Source organism: Sparus aurata, chromosome 11, assembly GCF_900880675.1.
Source record: "Sparus aurata chromosome 11, fSpaAur1.1, whole genome shotgun sequence".
Classification (NCBI taxonomy): Eukaryota; Metazoa; Chordata; class Actinopteri; order Spariformes; family Sparidae; genus Sparus; species Sparus aurata.
The window spans coordinates 9,057,541-9,074,877 of NC_044197.1; the positions used below are offsets into that span (position 1 = coordinate 9,057,541).

Here is a 17,337-nt window from a genome sequence, read left to right on the forward strand (position 1 = left end):
GTTTTGTTTCTAGTCAAAATATCTCAATAGACTTCATTTAAGACGCAATCATCCAGAAAGAAGCATTTCAGTGAGATATAGGGACTTTATTTTAGACAATTTTCACTTGTTCTATTGGCAGATTGCCGTGGCTTATTAAAAGCGAGAAACCTTTGTTTTTGTTTTCTGTTCCCACAAGCTTCAAGCTGTGTCACTCTCTACACTCTCTATAGCTTCCTCCTCCCTCTCCTCCTTCTCTTTCTCCTCCTCCCCTCTTTCATTCAGGCTCCCTTCTGATGGACCACGGGCCCCTTGGACCATCTACCGTTTCCGGGCTCCTGCTGCCTTGAAATACTGACTGATCGAGATCGTCACACCCTGGGCTCTGCTGGAACATTGCTCTCCTCTGCTTCTATATGTCTGTTAATCTTGATGCCTCTCTCTGTCTATTACTAATTATCTTGTGTGGCCTGCCCTCTTCCAGGTCAGCATGGTGGACAGGAGGTCGTCTGGCTCGGGCTCCACTTGGTGATGCCTCGTCCTGCTCGGTCGTCTCCTGGATCCACTCACTTTACATAACTTGTATCAGATCTTCTGTTGATGTACCTTGTAAACTGTGAATTGTTGCTCTTTTCTGTACACGCAACATCTATTGCATGTCTGTCCGTCCTGGAAGAGGGATCCCTCCTCTGTGGCTCTTCCTGAGGTTTCTTCCATTGTTTTGTTTTTACCCTGTTAAAAGGTTTTTTTTCCATCAACATGTGAAGTTTTTCCTCACTCGAATCGAGGGTCTAAGGACAGAGGATGTTGTTCACTGTACAGATTGTAAAGCCCACTGAGGCAATGTGATTGTGATTTTGGGCTATATAAATAAAATTGATTTGATTTGATTTGAAGAAACACTTTGTATTCATTGTACATTCGCTTATTTCAAAAGTGCCTCTTCTACAGTTTAATTCTGCAACGGAGGGAAGCTACTCGTAACCACTTTGCACCCAGTAGCTCTGAAAATTAACGGACGATAAAAACAGCAGTTTAGCAGTAAACCAAATTACCGATCAATCACTCACCCATTCGCTCATCTCAACAGTGATTCCGTAAAAAAAAAAAAAAAAAAAAACCTAGACATTTGTAGAAGATTCTGATGATTTAACACCCCTGTCAGCTCTGCGCCACGTTCTGGTGTCCGCCCCCCTCAGCAGGAGCAGCGGTAGAGGTTGCTACATCTAACTCTAAAGCTACTTTTGGGACTGGCTCTTTACTTTCTTGATCCACGTTTGAGAAAGGAAGGAGGGAAGTTTGGGCGAGCAGAGCGGCAGGCAGTCCAGCGGGGAGTGGAGCCGGGCTGTGCAGCAGGTGGAGCTTACGTGCCCCTTCCTGCCCTGCTTTCCCCTGGTTCTTAGCGTTTTCCAGCAGCACATGGACGCTCTTGGAGAAGACGGCACGAGGATCGGTAGCAGGCAGGGCAGGGCAGACGCAGCTCTCCCTCAGCTCCAGTGCCTGGAGGGAGACGAAGTGAAGAACAGTTTGAAATCATCACTTTTAAAATGTACTGCGTTCACACAAGGAGTTAACTAACAATTTAACAAGTGCAAAGATGGATATGAAGAGGCCCGACAATGGTGAGCACTCTGTTGTTTTTGTTGGCAGTGAATTATAACAAAAAAGTCAGTTACTTCTTTTTTTTCTCTCTCTCTTTTCTTTCTTTTTTTACTTTGTGATAAGATATTTCATCAAAACGCGGCTGTGAACTGAAATGAATGCAACACAAAGAAAAGATAGAGAGGAGAATTTGAAAGACCGGAGACAAAAAAAAAAAAGACTAGAAAGACAAAGACAGTGAGATAAACAGATGCACTGACTCAGACAAACAAAATAAGAAAACTGCAGAGGAGAGTCAATGTAGCAGCTCTGTGATGCTGTAAGCTAAATACGAACACATCCTAGTTAAGTGTGTTAACTGGATTTACAGCTTAGGGATCGTGAAAATGTCATTTAAAGGTATTTGGTCAAAAACATATAGAATTTAACCTTATGATGACACTAGACAGGAGTTTGGGGATCCCTAAAGTCGGTTTTCTTCGAGTTCTGTAGAACATAAATGTCTGTACATAATTTCCTCTCACTCTGCCCAGTAGTTGTTGAGATATTTCAGGCATACAACACAGCTACAAATATGGACACAAAAGTCATCAGAAAAGAACTCTCTCTTCACAATCATTCTCACACAGGTTGGGTGAGCAGAGCTGTAATAACTACGAGCACGTCCCGGCAGTTAGAGACATTCTCCTTGTCCGTCTCAAACACCCGCCCACGCACACACCAAACTCATTAATCTCTCACTTAGAATCACCTACAGGACTCTTAGCACATACATGCACTTGGCTTCCCACTCAACAGGCTCTCCCTCTCATGCTAGCAGTGGACTTAATGCGCTTTGCTTAAGGATGATGAGCGCACTCGTGGAGGCGGAGTGCCCTCAGAAGAGTCGGGTTAAGTAGCTCAATGCTGTCACCCCTCGCAAGGTTAAAAACATCGCATTATGCATCACTTTCACCCGAATGAGCTCAGCTGTTAACTGGCACGTAACGTGCCGCTATGCTGGATCGAACGGTTTTGGCGTGAGGAGGGTGTTAGAGTTACCGGAGAGTCTTTTTTTTGAGCGCGCGCATGAATCCCCCAAACAACTGTCTACATCACTTCACTGCCTGTGGCTGCAGCCTGAGCTCAAAAAAAAAAAAAAAAACAACTGCTGCTAGAGGTCAATCTGCTGCGCAGGGATGTGATATGATGCACAGGCACAAACATACAATACACACACGCACACAGAACATGTACACACACTGAATGACACAGGCACCTGATGGACAATTAGTGGGTTTACCCATCTGTTCGTCTTTCGTGCTTGGAGCATCTGACTGTGTACCAACAGTCAGACTCGCGCTCAAGGTTAAATTGGCTGCTGCCTGATACACTGTGCATGTCTCTCTCTCTCTGCCTCAGACACAAACAGACACACACACGACAGACGTAATGATTCTGGACGCTGACGCTTTCCATAGAAGTTGCGCGCCGATTTCTTTCTGGTCTTAACATAGCATCGATCGTCTCGCCAAAGTGTCGGCACAGTGCGCGTGAGCCCCTGAGATCGAGCTGCTGGCGTCAGGCTGTTTTCTTTCAGCTCCTCAACTAAAAGCCTCCAAGACAGTTAGTTAAGCAGGCATCCAGGCCCCTGTGTGGCACAAATGTTTTTCCTGCCTTTCCTAAAACCTTGCATCTTTTCCTCTCCTCCCCAAGTCTCTTCCTCCTCTCTGCCCTCCTCGCCACATGTCTGCAGGTGGATGCACATCTCTCCAGACGCTTCATTAGTTCCATTATGACTCCTCCTCCAACAGCTCCTAAAGCTACACTTGTTTCTCCTCGACAACAGACAGGTGTTGGGCTCGCCCCTCGCACGGGGATCAAAGAGTCTTTTACTTAAGACAAACGTATGAGTCAGAGCAGCAGGAATGTGTTTACTTGTATAATTGAGGTAAAACTTAAAAGCTGCCCCTGCTGTTACTTGGACTGAGCATTATCTGCGGTACCTGTGGTACGAGGCGGTCCAGCTGAGTGAATCTGTTCCTGTGAGACGGGTGTGTGGACAGCCACTCGGGGACGCTGGGCTCTCCTGTCAGCTGGTCTCTGATTTCCATTTGCTGCCAGAATACGGGGCCTGCTCGCACATCTGCACAGGCCTGCGGAGGAAACACACAAACACTCACCATGGGATCAGAAACGCACACTCACACACAATGTGGCATCCCTCTGCTTTGTGCCGAGATGAAAGTCCTTGCAGTTGAATCGGCTCAATTTAGTTGGACAACAGTGCCCCCTAGTGTGCTGCAGACAGATTACAAGGTTGGACAGCAGCAGCTCCATAAGATGACTATAGTTTTGTAATACTGATAACCCCATTAAGAGCGAAAAGATTTTTAAAAATTTCATAAAGGATAGGTTCACTCAAAAATGAGAATTTCATTAATTACCTAATCCCTTTCATGGCACTGGAAAGTCCGTTGAAAGGCTTCAGAAAGCTTGGATTACACTCGACGAGCTGTATGGAGCCATGTTGGGATTTTTTTCAGTTGTTTCTTGACATTTTAAAACAAGTACCCGTCTACTTCAGTTGTTTAGGAGAGCAAGGCTCTTTTGCTGAGAAGTTCCAGAAATGCTTAATGGTGAACTTATCGTTTGATCATGAAACATGAACCCCAAAAGCACCGACTATATTTAGTTTTGTCATGTTATGTTAAAGGGGTACTCCAGCAATGTAGTACTGCCGTATAAAGTTGGGGGCAGACGCTGACATGTCCTTACTTTTAGTCCCTTGTGTCTGACAAGCTACAAAAATGCTGGATCATACATATTGTATTATGCAACTCAATACCATCTTTTGTTCATATTCATTAGACTCCTTTGTTCAAACCAAACGCTTACAGTCTGCAGCGCAGGCTTTCTGTTATAAAAATGTTAAGTTTAAAACCCGAGCAAAGAGAACGCTGATGACATCATTGGGTATATTTCAACAGGCCAAAGAAAGACAGACAATCTAAGACTGAAACAGACCAAAAAAAATCTGAAACTTTTCTCTGGGTGTCTAGTACTCCTCCTTTCATGTGTAAAATCTGTGCGCGCCTTTAAGTAATAACAAACTGGAGATGACGATACCTTAGCAGCCAGCTGTAATCCGACTTGATCTGCCTCAGCCTCCAGTTTCCTGCTGTAGGGGCGGCTGAACATCAACTGACGGAGAGAAAAATGATGCATGTATGATAAGACTGATCCATATTTCCGATCAGACCGGTCTACAATAACACTGGCACTACAATAACATATAATAAACTGTGTTGTCAGTGAAAGCTGTGTGTAAAGTGTGAAAACGTTTCTTCAACTGAGTGAAAAATGAGGAAATTTCATGAGGGTATTAACATTCTGGGGCTCACCTGGGAAAGCTTGTCCTGCACCCACTGTCCCAACAGGGCCAGGCTGTCTCGAGGACACACGGCCCAGATGGCTGTCAGAAGAATAAGGGACAGGAGGTCCACGACGTGAGACAGACTGGCCTGCTCTGCCTGGGGGAGGCGGGACGACGAGGAGGGGGTGACAGAGGGGAGAGGGAGGGAATAAAGAAAGTGAAGGATCGGGGTCAGAAAAGAAGATAATGGGATGGAGGGAGAAGAAAAATCAAGGTAAAAAGTTTTGGGGAGGTGAACAAGGCAGCTGGAACATATTGATTGTTCCCATCTATTTTAGTGGAACTTTTACGCTGTAACAGATTTAGAGGTTTTAACAGCCAATCCAACAGAGCACACCTACTGGGTAATACCAAGCCCATCGATGCTCATTCCCTTCATCTAATTAAAATCTCCTTCAAGCATTTCCTCTGAGAACGTTTAAAGTCTTGAAATACCCACAACTTCATTAGACACTTTTTTTTAACAAGAAGAAGAATGGGCTTTTGTAGGCAGGGAAAAAAAAACAGCCATCTGTGGAGAATTAATACAGCACGACAGTGCCTGAGGTCGACAGGACTTTGGTCATCATAGCACAGACAGGATTAGTGAGCGCTTGGAGGTGATTGTCAGTGAGTCTTTATCACTGGCTGATGCAACAGCATTGCAACTGATGCCACTACAGCCATTACTAAACTGGAAGTAGGAGGGGGGCGGGTGGGTGATGATGAATAGTAAGAGATCTCAGTGTATAATGCACATACATATAGGAGGTCCACGTACCTATTTTACAGCCTTGCGAGAGGGAGAGACCTGGAAGACTTCCAGCTGTAACTTCGACTCTGTGTGCCAACGGCTTCGAAATGACTAAACTTTGTTCTTGAACATTATTTGCACTTTAAGTGTTTTCAGTGACTCATCCTTATGCAAAGCAAGGTCTCCTGCCATCAACTAAGCCTCTAAAAAGTCAGCAGACTGTACACACCTCAGGCTCAGGAGCTGCATTTATTCTCCGCAGAGCTAAACGGGTTTCAGTGCCTCCTGCATCAAATCAGCAGTGTTTGTGTGTTGACAACGTGTTTAAAGGTCATCCAGGACTTGCCTTTAAAAAAAATAAAGTGATACGACTGGTTCAAGTATTACGTCGTGTCGAAGTGGTGTAGGAAGCAGAAAAGTCAAATGTAATGTGTGTTAAGTATCACTATATCATTGTTGATTGTAACGTCAACATTAATTAAGTGAGGTGCTATGAAAATGATTATTTCATGAATGGTTAGCATTTTGCAATGTTACGTCTTTTCTGTCAGAAAATTAGCTAGCTAGCATACATTCTGCGCATTAGCATAATCCAAGCATGTCCCACTCAGTAGCTTTGTGTAAAGTCAGGATGTTCCCATGAGTTGTTGCTGGGACACTTATTATTAAAGCACTTTACTGAGGATGACACTTTTATGCAGATTTACTTCAATTGATATCTGGCTGCCTTAAATATCCATTATGGGTTAATCATTACTAATTAATTAGATATATTGGATGTTTTTCCATTAAAAACTACTTGAAACATTGACATGATTTATGATATGATGGCTACATTCTGAGTTAAAAGAACAGATAAAGTAAACACTGAGCAACTTGGATGATAAACTAAATTAAACAAAGTCATTAATTAATTTTAATAATGGAGCACCCATCTGTCAGTATATTAGTCCCTCATCTCTGATAATACTTACAATAAAACACATAAAGTAAAAAAAACGGAGCAATGTAAACTATGAAACAATATTGTAAAAATTAAGAAATAAGGGAAAAAATGAAATATGACCGTACACGATAATATCATGCCACAATCACAAAGGCAATCTGCAGAGGGTTTTACACTTACAGAGTGTCCCAACAAAGCATGAGCCATCTCATGTCCCAGGATGAAGGTCAGCTGGTGAACATCTGCCACGGCCTCCAGCATCCCCGTAAACATGAACACCTCCCCATTCTACACAAAGGAAAGCACAACCGAAATCTGAGCCAAACAGTGTTTGAAGAGGTTCTTTAGAGTCGGACAAAAAAAGTTGACAGTAGCTATGAACCTGTAATTGCCCTTGCCACTTAGTACCTTGATACATAATAAGGGAAGTGGATGAATAGACGTTCTCCTTTACGCTAAGAAATCCTCACATATGACTTTAAAGACACGAAAGTCATATTCTGCAATTCTACACCTGTCTGTCTCTTACTGACCGGGAGGACAAAGGCGTTCACATTAGGACTTTGCACCACGTGGACGTTCCAGGTGACATCAGACACTTCAGGGATGTCCTTGTTCCTTTGCGCCAGGTGCTGCACCAACCGCTCCACCACCTGGTGACGAGGATCAGTGACTGGAACCAGCAGCTCTGCAAACTCCTCCATGTGCTGAAACATGCACGCGCAAATGTTTATTTGTCATCATACTTTCATTTCCAAAAATGTTATCAAGTCTGTGTGTAACAGGGATAGTTTGTTATTTTCTATCCATGGCACGCACACACACAGACACACACATACGCGCACACACACACACACACACACACACAATGTCCTAACCCCCTCCTCCTTCCCTCACCGCCTTTGTAGTCAGAGTTGCCAGCTCCATGTAGTTCTCTCTGCTGAACACCACCAGGCGGGTCCGTCCTGTCACAGGGGACTCATCCAGGTGGGTCAGGAGAAGGAGCGCTACAATCACCATAGCAACGCCTGCCCCTGCTGCCAGGTGCCAGCGGCGGTGCCAGGCCCATTCGCGCAACAGCTGCCGGCGGTTGGCTGGTAGAGCCACCCACCACTTCCTTATACTCCTGTAGACAGAGAGAGGCCACAAGGTCTGCAGTATCTGTTTGTGTAGCTCACAAAGACTCATGCAGTAAATATAGAATCATATATCTGCCCTACAGTGGTGAAGACAATAGTTTGAGTTTTCTTTCATGCTGAAAAATGTACATGTTTAGAGTTTAGGAGAAAATGTAAGTGAAAAAAATCATTAGCAATTAAAAATGGAGGAATTGAGGCAGACTGAGATCAATAGTCACTTTTTCAAAGTGGATCTGGGAAAGAAGGCAGCCTCAAACATGCATAAAACATGTTCACAACAATGTACTATGCACATAAAGTCCTTTTGTGTGTTTGCAAAAAGAATACAGTCAAATATTGAGGTAGACAAGTAGGCCAAGACTTTTTGAAGTAGTGAATTAAAAGGATACTTATTGTGCTTATATAAGTTCTTGTGCATGTAAAGCCCAAACAGTGCAACAACAGAAGCTCCTCTCTCCCACAAGAAAACTGACTTTGTGACATCATGCGTGTCACACGTTTACATAATTTCTGCCTAGAGGCTAGTTTGGTGGGTAATACTTAATTTCGCTCAGCTGATCTGATGTTGTTCACGGTGCCTACTCAAGCGTGTGAGAGTGCTGCAACACTGGACAGAACGCGACCTTTAGGTACTTAAACCTCATCTAGTAGTAACCCAAAATAAAACACTCAACCTGAAAATGAGCATAATATGTCTCTTTTAACAAAACAGTTGTATGACTTGCAGGGAGCGCCATGCCGATTCAGTTATCTGTGCCAAAACAACCTCCCTGATGGTGTGTGTGTTATGGAGCCTCAAGTGTGCCAAATTATACTCTCACAGTCAGCACACGTAACTCATTAATTATTGCCAGTAATCTGTACTATTTTCAAATTAGTGAAACAAGACATAACAGGTGAGACAATCCCATCATGGTAATGAAAGAGGATGGGGTTTTTTGTTTGTTTTTTTTACCAGTTAATCAAAAACAGTTAATTAACACTGCAGGAATTTATAAGGTAATTTATTTGTTTCTAATTCAAATTACACAATGAATACAACTGGTGATAAAGCAAGTAAATATGTGTTAATTAAGTATGATCATATAATATTGTGGCTTTAGCTGATTAGTGCATTTCAATTTATCTGTATATTAAATACAAAATTGGTTGTGTAACTGTTTGCACTTGAAATCCACTTATAAATTAATTCAAAATATTAATGACATAATTATTTTTTTAATGAATGTATTGGACAACATTTTAAAGCGAGGACTTGTTATTTTCATGTTTATAATGAACCAACACTGATTAACCACTTGGTCTATAATAATAACAAGGCAGCATCATACAGCTTCCTACCTGCCCAGTATTATAGCCAAGAGCTTCTGCAGAGGTTTGAGCACCAGCCAGATGAGGGGGACAGGCAGGGCCCTGACGGGGGCCGAGGTGTGGAAGTGTCCGCACTGTGTTAGGACAGGACCGGGGCGGTGTAGGGGTGAGGTGACCCTGGGACTAATCTGAAAACACAGCGTCCTTCCATTGGCACAGAATAAGAGAGGCGATCCTGTCTGATTGGCTCTGAGGAGAGCAGAGTTCGTTGTCCTGTGACAGCTGTTCTCAGAGGACACAGAGTGAAGCTTCTTCAGAGGAAGCCCAACTCGTCTGCACATCAGGAGGTTTCGAGGCAGATACAGAGGAAGGGAACAGAAACGACTGTTTCTTAACAGACCGACGCAAAGTAAAACCATTGTCCCGGCTGTCAACGCAACTCTGCCAGTTTCAGACTTACCTAAGAGCAAAGAGGTATTTAGCAGCTAGCAGACACCAGCACGGTCGCCTATTATCTGACAGGGGTGTATTTCCTCATCTTAATGTAGAAACGTCTGCCACAGGACGTCGACGTTACTTTTCTTTATAACAAACAGCCATGCCTCTTCTCAGCTGTCAATGTCATTGCTGTCAGCAGAAGCTAGCTATAAATAGGTTACCCTTGGTTACCGCAGTCCAACAACCGCGACCTAAATGTTTCAATGTAGCCCGAATAACACTCTAACACGCCGAGTTAAAAACAAAGACTCTGGTTACGACGTGAGTCGCAAATAGTTTCCACAACAGAATGAACGGAACTTTGAAGGTGGCAGCGTTGGTGCGCTCCTGCCTCCAAAATAATCCCCTCTAGAAACAACTTCGCGAAGAACGTTCCGGGTGAACGTCGAGGGCTAAATTAAGCTAAAGTCAACTGTTGAATTAAGCTAATAATAGGAAAGAAATACTAATACGAATTTATGGAATTAATCGTATCGCATGGCTACTTTTTGACATTTCTCTATATGGAAAAAAGAAAAATTGTACCTCAGTTTCAGTCACTGTGTTGTAAATTACAGCAATTTATAGGGAAACTCCACCTAGTAAACACATTAATGTGTGATCACACGTCTTGGGGAGGTCTTCACTTCTTTGTCATTATTCTTATTTTATTTTATTTGGAAAAGGGGACAGGGTACATTAATCAGCATTCAAACAAATGTAGATGCACCCTAGTTAGCCTCCACTGATGTCATTCAGTGGTTACGTTGCATTGTAGGTTAGCACCAGGTCGTACATTGCACTCTTTTAACACTGTTGGTAACTTAAAAGTGAAAATAAAACTTTCAAAATTGATACAGTAGAAGTAGTGCCATATAGCTATCGTTTCTTATTTTTTTAAAACTTAACGCCTACATTACCCACAATTCATCTCCACCACTGAGCGACATCACTGGAGGCAAATCCTATGCAGTTTCCTCTGGAGCTACAAAACGTTATATACTACTTGTCACATATGTAGTATGACTCTTCGAGGTAGGTAGGTAGGTAGGTAGGTAGATAGGTAGATAGATAGATAGATAGTAAACACACTTGTGTAATGTGATAAATTGGTGGAGTTACCCTTTTAAGTACTATAACATATGAATCAAGCTTTTAGACAAAAATAAAAATGAAACGAGAACACAATGTATGAAAATAAATGTTTATTCTAATGTGTAAAAGAAATCTGCAGTACAATGGAAGTAAAATGACACACACTTATGACACACTCTCGCTTTCTCACACACACACACACACACACTGGGTTTTTGGTTAAAAGGCCTTAAGTAATAAAATGTTAAAAACTAAATGAGTAAGTTGGTAATATTGATACAAAGCCTCATCATATTTATATATAAAACAATGTATGAGGTACAAGTACGGTCAGATATATGGTCCATCACAGTAAATAGTCATGTTCAGTCGACAGCACAGAGCCCAGATGTAACACTGTGCTGCTGTTTGCCTCCGAGGTTGAGTCTGTGGGAAGCACACTGTTGTCTGAAACTCTGCCAGAATCTGGATCAGACTCTGTTCCTCCCTCCTGGGCCCTTTCTTCACTGATCAGCTTATCATAAGCAAGGTCATCCGAGTCCACTGGTCTGGATGTAATATTTAGAGATTCTTCCTCTTCCTGGTCAGACACTTGCTGCTTGGCAATGAAGTCTGACTGGAAAAGCGCCTGGATCTGGCTGAGGAAGGAGTCTCCCTCCTCTTCGGGCAGGGGCTCGAGGTATCTGGCCAGAGACGACAGCATCTGAAGAGAGGTAAATAACAGAAGAAGTCAAGTGAAATAAGACAAAGTAGAAGCATAAACATATTAGTCATTGAAGCCACTAGAATGTGTGAACAGCAGGTAGACGGATTGGCTAAACAAACCTTCTCCAGACAGGTGAGATGAGAGTCTTTCCGGAAAAATCTGTCCATCTGCACACTCCTACCAGGAGCAAAAACACAGTTTAGATACTCCACCATGAAGCTTAAGAACCAAGAAAACAAGAAAAACTGTTCTGAATCACACAAAACAAGTATCAACATCAGGCCGCATGACACTCCTCCAGTCTTGTTTCTGACTCACCCGGGTGTTTGACAGTATTTGTGGATGATCCACTGAGCTCTCCTCAATGTCTGCTCCCAGTCTGGAATGTCTTGTGATGACAGGAAGTCGAATCTGTAGGGCAGCTCTGTGAAGTAACCGAGAGAGTCAGCCAGAGGATAAATAGTGCCACTGTGTGCTGAAATCACGGACCAACATTGTCAGATTTCGAAGCCTCTTGTTCTTGAGCCGCTGTGTGTGTGTGTGTGTGTGTGTGTGTGTGTGTGTGTGTGTGTGTGTGTGTGTGTTCAACATACTCTGTGGGCCTGAAGGCTCCTGGCTCTCTTTCACCAACAAGCAAGTAGTTTGGGAGTGGGGGGAGCGATTGGCTGGGTCATATGGGCTCACAATCATCCCGATGAAGGGCGCTCCACCACGTGAGAAATAACTCTGAAACAATCGAGACAAAGGGATCAGATCACACCCTCATGCTGAGTCACCCCAGTGTGACTTCTTTGTGTGCTCCCTTTACCTGGAACTGGTCCTGTGTGGCTATGTCCCGGACTGAAGGGTTGGGGTGGAAGGAGGGATGTGAGTGGTACCAGCCAACCACACTGAAGCCCAGGGACGACAGCACATCACAGGCCTGTGTCTGAGACAGCGGGTCCATCTCGCACTGCAAACCCGTGCTCACGCTGTTGCATGGCTCTGCTGCACAGATCTGCACACAGGATCGTTTGACACCACTTCTAAAAAACCGTTTGTAGCAAATAAAACCTCTATCCTCATCTTTTTACAGTGATGTTTTTCACTTCTTTTCCTACCTTTAATACTTTCTCTTCCTCATTGAACGTTCCACCGAGCAGGCCGATGACTTCCCCCCTCGACACGTGGGCATGCTGACAATCACAGCACATTTAATCACACATTGGAACATTAGAATACAATTAATAAACGATAATATGAGATACACTAAATGAGACATGTGTTTCAGATTTCAAAATAACAACAATAGGAAATCATTTGACTTGCCTAACAGCTAAGTGGATAAACAAAAGTTCAGTTAACCTTTTCCTGTATACACAGTGAGGAAACTTTCCTCAAGCCTCTTAAGACTCTTAACATTTCAGTGTTCTACCAGAGGGAAAATACATGCAACATGTTTGGTTGTGTGTATAACATAGATACCATGTCCATTATGAGTAGAGTCTCCGCACACACAATGACCTGGAATGGAGCCTGAGGGGGAAGGAGCAACAAAGAGGAGCTTTTAACACTTGACCACAAAAGACCTGGGGGCCGTACTCTAAAGACAAGCTTCCTAGTGCAGAGAGTTTGCTTCTAGTGACAAAATTAAAAAAGAGGTTATGACATTTCTAAGAATTCCCTTAACATTAAGACTAAAGATAAAGGTTATGCACAGAGTGTCTCAGCTCTCTCAGCTTCTAAGATGAAAAACCATTAGGAGAGAGTGAATTTCTGATAAAAGTGGCTCATTTGAAATTCCCATCTTGCAAGTTACAAAGCACTGCTGAAGACCGAACAAAGGGATAAATGACCACTGACCTGCACATCCTCGCCGAAAAACCTGCAGGGAATCAACTGGAAGGGATCAAAAGACCTGGAAGAAAAAGGTGTCATTAAGTATTTACACTTTTATACATACAAGACTGTCAGGAATTCAGCTCATGTTACAAGGATCCATCATGCTCACCCTTTGAACCTGGAGATCTTGCAGGGTTTGGGCTGCTTCTTCATCTCTTCTCTCCGCAGAGCGAGCTCCTCGGCACTGAGATGCTGATGAAAACCACCCAAACATGATCAGTAATATACTAAACCCGGTGGATCAATACTTTGCTGAACAATTCCAAAGTCCAAACCTCATATGTCTGCCCTTCCAAGTGTTTAGCGTCACACCAGTTTCCCCATAGGTCCCGCACACGTCGCTTCCTGGTTCGCTGTAACATGCAGCCAGTCAGTCAAAATCAAGCTAAGTACAGAGTTTAGATGCTTTAGATTTGATGTCAGAGTTTAGGAGTTGATGTGGACCTACCATGCTCTGCAGTCTCTGGGCCAGCTGATAGGCCTCTAGCACATCTTTGCCCACCTTTTGCTTGGAGCGGTCCACCACCCTTGGGCGATTATAGATCGCTTGCTCTACGAGAGAAGAGACAGAGATTTGTGTGAAGAGGAAAGCCTGATATTTTTTTTATATAAAGAACAGAAGAATTCTATACGTAAAGTTACCACAGCTGAAGTTGATGGCTCCAATGAGCTCCAGGTAGGTATGTATCCTCCCGATGCAGTTGACGTCTCCACAGTTCTTCAGTCCAGGGCGGACTGATGTCTTGTTCAGGTACTTGGGCTTACTCTTCAGCCTGTTGAACAAAGAAAAACACTGATTTCTTCTGCTGCAGAGCTGTGGTGAAAGAGGTCACCAGACATTTATCCAGTTTTACCACTGATCCAGGATGTAGTTTCGGATCTTCAGGTATCTTTCAGGTGTCTTGGATGGTCGTCCCTCGAAGAACTCTGGGATAGCTTGTTTCTCCTCCTCAGTGATGGTCTCCATTTCCATTTCTATTTCCTGCTCAGGGGCCTTCAGCTCATCATCTTCATCTTCCTCATCCTCTTCCTCTTCTTCTTCTTCTTCTTCTGGTCTATCAGCTGGACCCTGCTCAGTCTTATCAGCGGAATCTGGGAGGAAAATACAACCACAGATTAACTATGCATGAGAAAAAAGAAGGCACATCATCAAGATGGAGCAGTCTTACCTGTGTTGTCACTACAGGCCTCTTCCAGTTGACAAGTCAGTGCTGAGCTCTGAGACTGGGAGCTCTGGCCTTCTTTCTCCTCAGTTATTAGCTCTGAGGCTGTCTGAAGATTATTTGGAGGTAGTAGTGTTTCGATCTCATCACCTCTCTTGTCCAGCCAAGTCTTCTCCGAGCAAGGGAGGGAAGATGCGGGTTGAGGACTACGCAATGTTGGCTCCTTTGTCTCAGTCAGATCTGCCTCTCCCTGCTCTTCTGTGGGGTTGTGCTGCTCTAGCTCACACAACTCAGTTTTGAGCACAAGCTGCGGTTTATTGTCATGGTCTCCATCGTCGCTCAGGTCATCAGTGATGTCTACCTCCTCATCTTCCTCATCAGAAAGCTTCTCTATACGGACAGTGTTTGCCAGAGCAGATGCATGACTGGAGGTGGCCTGAGGAGGCTGTGAGTGCAGCTCAGGACCTGCAGAGGGAGCTGCAGCTCTGGGTTCTGATTTAGCCTGGAAACAAATGAGGAAAGATTGTTTTATTCTTCACTGTAATTTCCCAAGAATGCATTCTTGATGATGAAAGAGTTTGAATAATGAAAATAGTAAAAGGTATAACTTTGAGTCTGTCACCTTGAGCTTGAAATACTGTCTGGCGTAGCTCTTGACCTGAAGAACAGACCGGCTGCCCACCAACTTGGCAATCTTAGTCCACCTTCGACCAAACTGGGCCTGCATGAAAACACACCTTAGCCACCTGGTATCATAGACAACACACTCACACTCACTCATATAAAACCTTTGTTAAATCAACTGCACTTTGTCAAGCTCACCAGTCCCTGCTCAAACAGTTCTTTCTCCTGTTTGGACCATCGAGACGAGGAGCCAGAGGCTGAGGCCGAAGTCTTAGCTGGAGACCTGAAAATCCGACAGACACAAGCCTTATATGAATGGCAACAACAAAAACAATGGGCGTGCTCGGCTCATGTGAATGCTGGAACAAAATGTACTTACTTCTTCACTTTGGGCTTGTTGTCAGCATCACTCTCCCAGATATGATTTGGAATCTTCTCCCCTGTCAGATAGTATCTACAGATGCAGTTCAGGACCAACAGATTTAATAATGAGCAATAGGGCTGGGTGATGTGGCCTTATAATAGTATTCTGTTATTTTTAGGTTATATTATTAAGTGGGTTTAGACAAGCATTGGGACAAGCAGAACAGTCTTGTTCTTGTTAATACAAGTATGCCATATCATGATATAACCATATCCAAAATTTAAGACAATCTCTTTTCATGCTGACAATATAATCACATATATCATTTTTTTCCGAGTGCAATCAGTGTTATCTAAACGAAGTGCCTAAACAAATACAGAGTACAGTGTAGTTCAACTGTGAAAACTGTGAAAAAGAAAACACAGTGGGACAGTGGGAAGGATACTGTTCCTCCAGCAGCATCCTCTCGATCACCTCTCTGTTCTCTGGGCTGATGGAGCTGTCCAGCTCCCAGGGCTGCAGCACAACACAGAGGGACACGCACACCGTCAGCACAGGCATCTGCAGCCACACAGCTGAGTTAGCTTCGTGATGTTTTACGTACCAGTATACCAGCGCTGCTCTTCCATGCAGACTGTATGACGTGTTCCTGGACCAAACCTCCTCCATCTAGCCCACTGCAACACAAAGAGCATGAGCTGTCTCTAACACAACTTTTGAGGGACAGAGGAGACCTCACACACTCACGATGGACCCACAGGTCAGCTAGCTAACCACAGTTATAACCTGCGCTATGGGGGACTGAAAACTACAACTAGCTCTCAGTAAAATACCGTGGACTACAGCACACGAGACAAATATACCTTAAATGTATAAATTCAGCAGAAACAGTTAATATCCTCACCTTATACTGTTTTCAAACTCGTCTCCCTCGATATCAACATCCAGCTCGTCCTCCATGTTGACGGATGAACGTAAACAACATAGACAACGTAGAGGGGACACGCAGAGTGCCGGAGGGGAACAGCGTCCAGCTCTGCGCACAGCGACACCGTGTGGGGGGAGGTACTAACGCCACCCTGCGTCAATGTGATTATCTGAACAGTTAATAAAAAATGAAGCCATCGAGCTATTTTAATTCTTTTAGTGATTCCTTAAATAAAGTCATATCTGATACACTATTTATTTAGTTTATTTTTGTTTATCTTGTATATGTACGGTGATACAGCTGCCATCCCTCCACCCTCTGTCCAATCTGCCAGCCATCCCATCAAATAAGTATCTTAAATAAAGATGCATCACAGGTTTCATTCAACGCTTTCATAATATTATCTTTAGTTGTACTATTGTTTCTCTGGAACAGATTTAGACAGCCTCTCCATGTCTACATTTACAACTCCAGCATAAACGGAAAAAAACTGAGTCAAAAATGTGCTTTTCTTCTTCTAGGTGACATTTTATAGAATTTAATATGGTAATCATACTTTTTTTTCCTGGCAGAAATCTAGTCAGACACACATAATGCATACTGAGGCTCCAGCCGAAGATGGTAAATTCATCTTCAAAATGTTGCAGATTAAGATGCCTTTTGTCACCCCAAACAGTCATGTGGCAACATTTTCAATCAGTGGTTTATCCAATAATATTAATCGAATTCTTCTTTTTAAAACACATCAAGGAGAGAATGTTCCCTTTAGAGTTATATAACTGATTAGGTATTTAGTATGATTGGGTGAACTGCTACTGCTGTCCTAATATGCTGGTATTTGATTATCTGATTGGCGTATGTCCTTCTTACTGTTTTGTTTTTAGTATGTTTATTTCAAGTGTCTGTGGGTTGTTTTTTTAGTTATTTTCCCCATTGTTGGGACATTATTTCTCATTGTTTTTAACTTAAAAAGC

The 17,337-nt window shown here is 43.3% G+C and overlaps 2 protein-coding genes across 2 annotated transcripts; both read right to left on the reverse strand.

Annotated features, from left to right (window-relative positions):
- Positions 1 to 774: 774 nt before the first annotated feature.
- oma1 (OMA1 zinc metallopeptidase) lies at positions 775 to 9,956 on the reverse strand. The gene is made up of 8 exons (XM_030432425.1): positions 9,156 to 9,956; positions 7,573 to 7,801; positions 7,209 to 7,382; positions 6,856 to 6,963; positions 4,965 to 5,093; positions 4,690 to 4,764; positions 3,567 to 3,716; positions 775 to 1,479 (listed from the first exon to the last, which is right to left on the reverse strand). Exons 1-8 carry the CDS (start codon positions 9,542 to 9,544, stop codon positions 1,141 to 1,143), a joined length of 1,593 nt encoding a protein of 530 aa, XP_030288285.1. The 5' UTR covers positions 9,545 to 9,956; the 3' UTR covers positions 775 to 1,140.
- An 836-nt stretch (positions 9,957 to 10,792) lies between these two features.
- On the reverse strand, positions 10,793 to 16,395 carry mysm1 (Myb-like, SWIRM and MPN domains 1). Its single transcript, XM_030434587.1, has 20 exons — positions 16,340 to 16,395; positions 16,040 to 16,112; positions 15,881 to 15,951; positions 15,451 to 15,525; positions 15,270 to 15,354; positions 15,070 to 15,168; positions 14,454 to 14,949; positions 14,139 to 14,376; positions 13,927 to 14,057; positions 13,733 to 13,836; positions 13,560 to 13,637; positions 13,394 to 13,476; positions 13,246 to 13,300; positions 12,868 to 12,918; positions 12,504 to 12,578; positions 12,212 to 12,400; positions 11,997 to 12,129; positions 11,722 to 11,827; positions 11,523 to 11,580; positions 10,793 to 11,400 (listed from the first exon to the last, which is right to left on the reverse strand). Exons 1-20 carry the CDS (start codon positions 16,393 to 16,395, stop codon positions 11,044 to 11,046), a joined length of 2,613 nt encoding a protein of 870 aa, XP_030290447.1. The 3' UTR covers positions 10,793 to 11,043.
- Positions 16,396 to 17,337: the final 942 nt, after the last annotated feature.

Coding starts and splice junctions, on each gene's coding strand:
- oma1 (XM_030432425.1), bottom strand. CDS start 9,544: ATGGTTTTACTTTGCGTCGGTCTGTTAAGAAACAGTCGTTTCTGTTCC. Junction 7,802..9,155: donor TTGGCTATAATACTGGGCAG/GTAGGAAGCTGT, acceptor CTCTGTCTACAG/GAGTATAAGGAAGTGGTGGG. Junction 3,717..4,689: donor GATTACAGCTGGCTGCTAAG/GTATCGTCATCT, acceptor TTTCCTCCGCAG/GCCTGTGCAGATGTGCGAGC.
- mysm1 (XM_030434587.1), bottom strand. CDS start 16,395: ATGGAGGACGAGCTGGATGTTGATATCGAGGGAGACGAGTTTGAAAAC. Junction 14,377..14,453: donor GGCCTGTAGTGACAACACAG/GTAAGACTGCTC, acceptor TTTTCCTCCCAG/ATTCCGCTGATAAGACTGAG. Junction 13,477..13,559: donor TGGAAGGGCAGACATATGAG/GTTTGGACTTTG, acceptor GGTTTTCATCAG/CATCTCAGTGCCGAGGAGCT.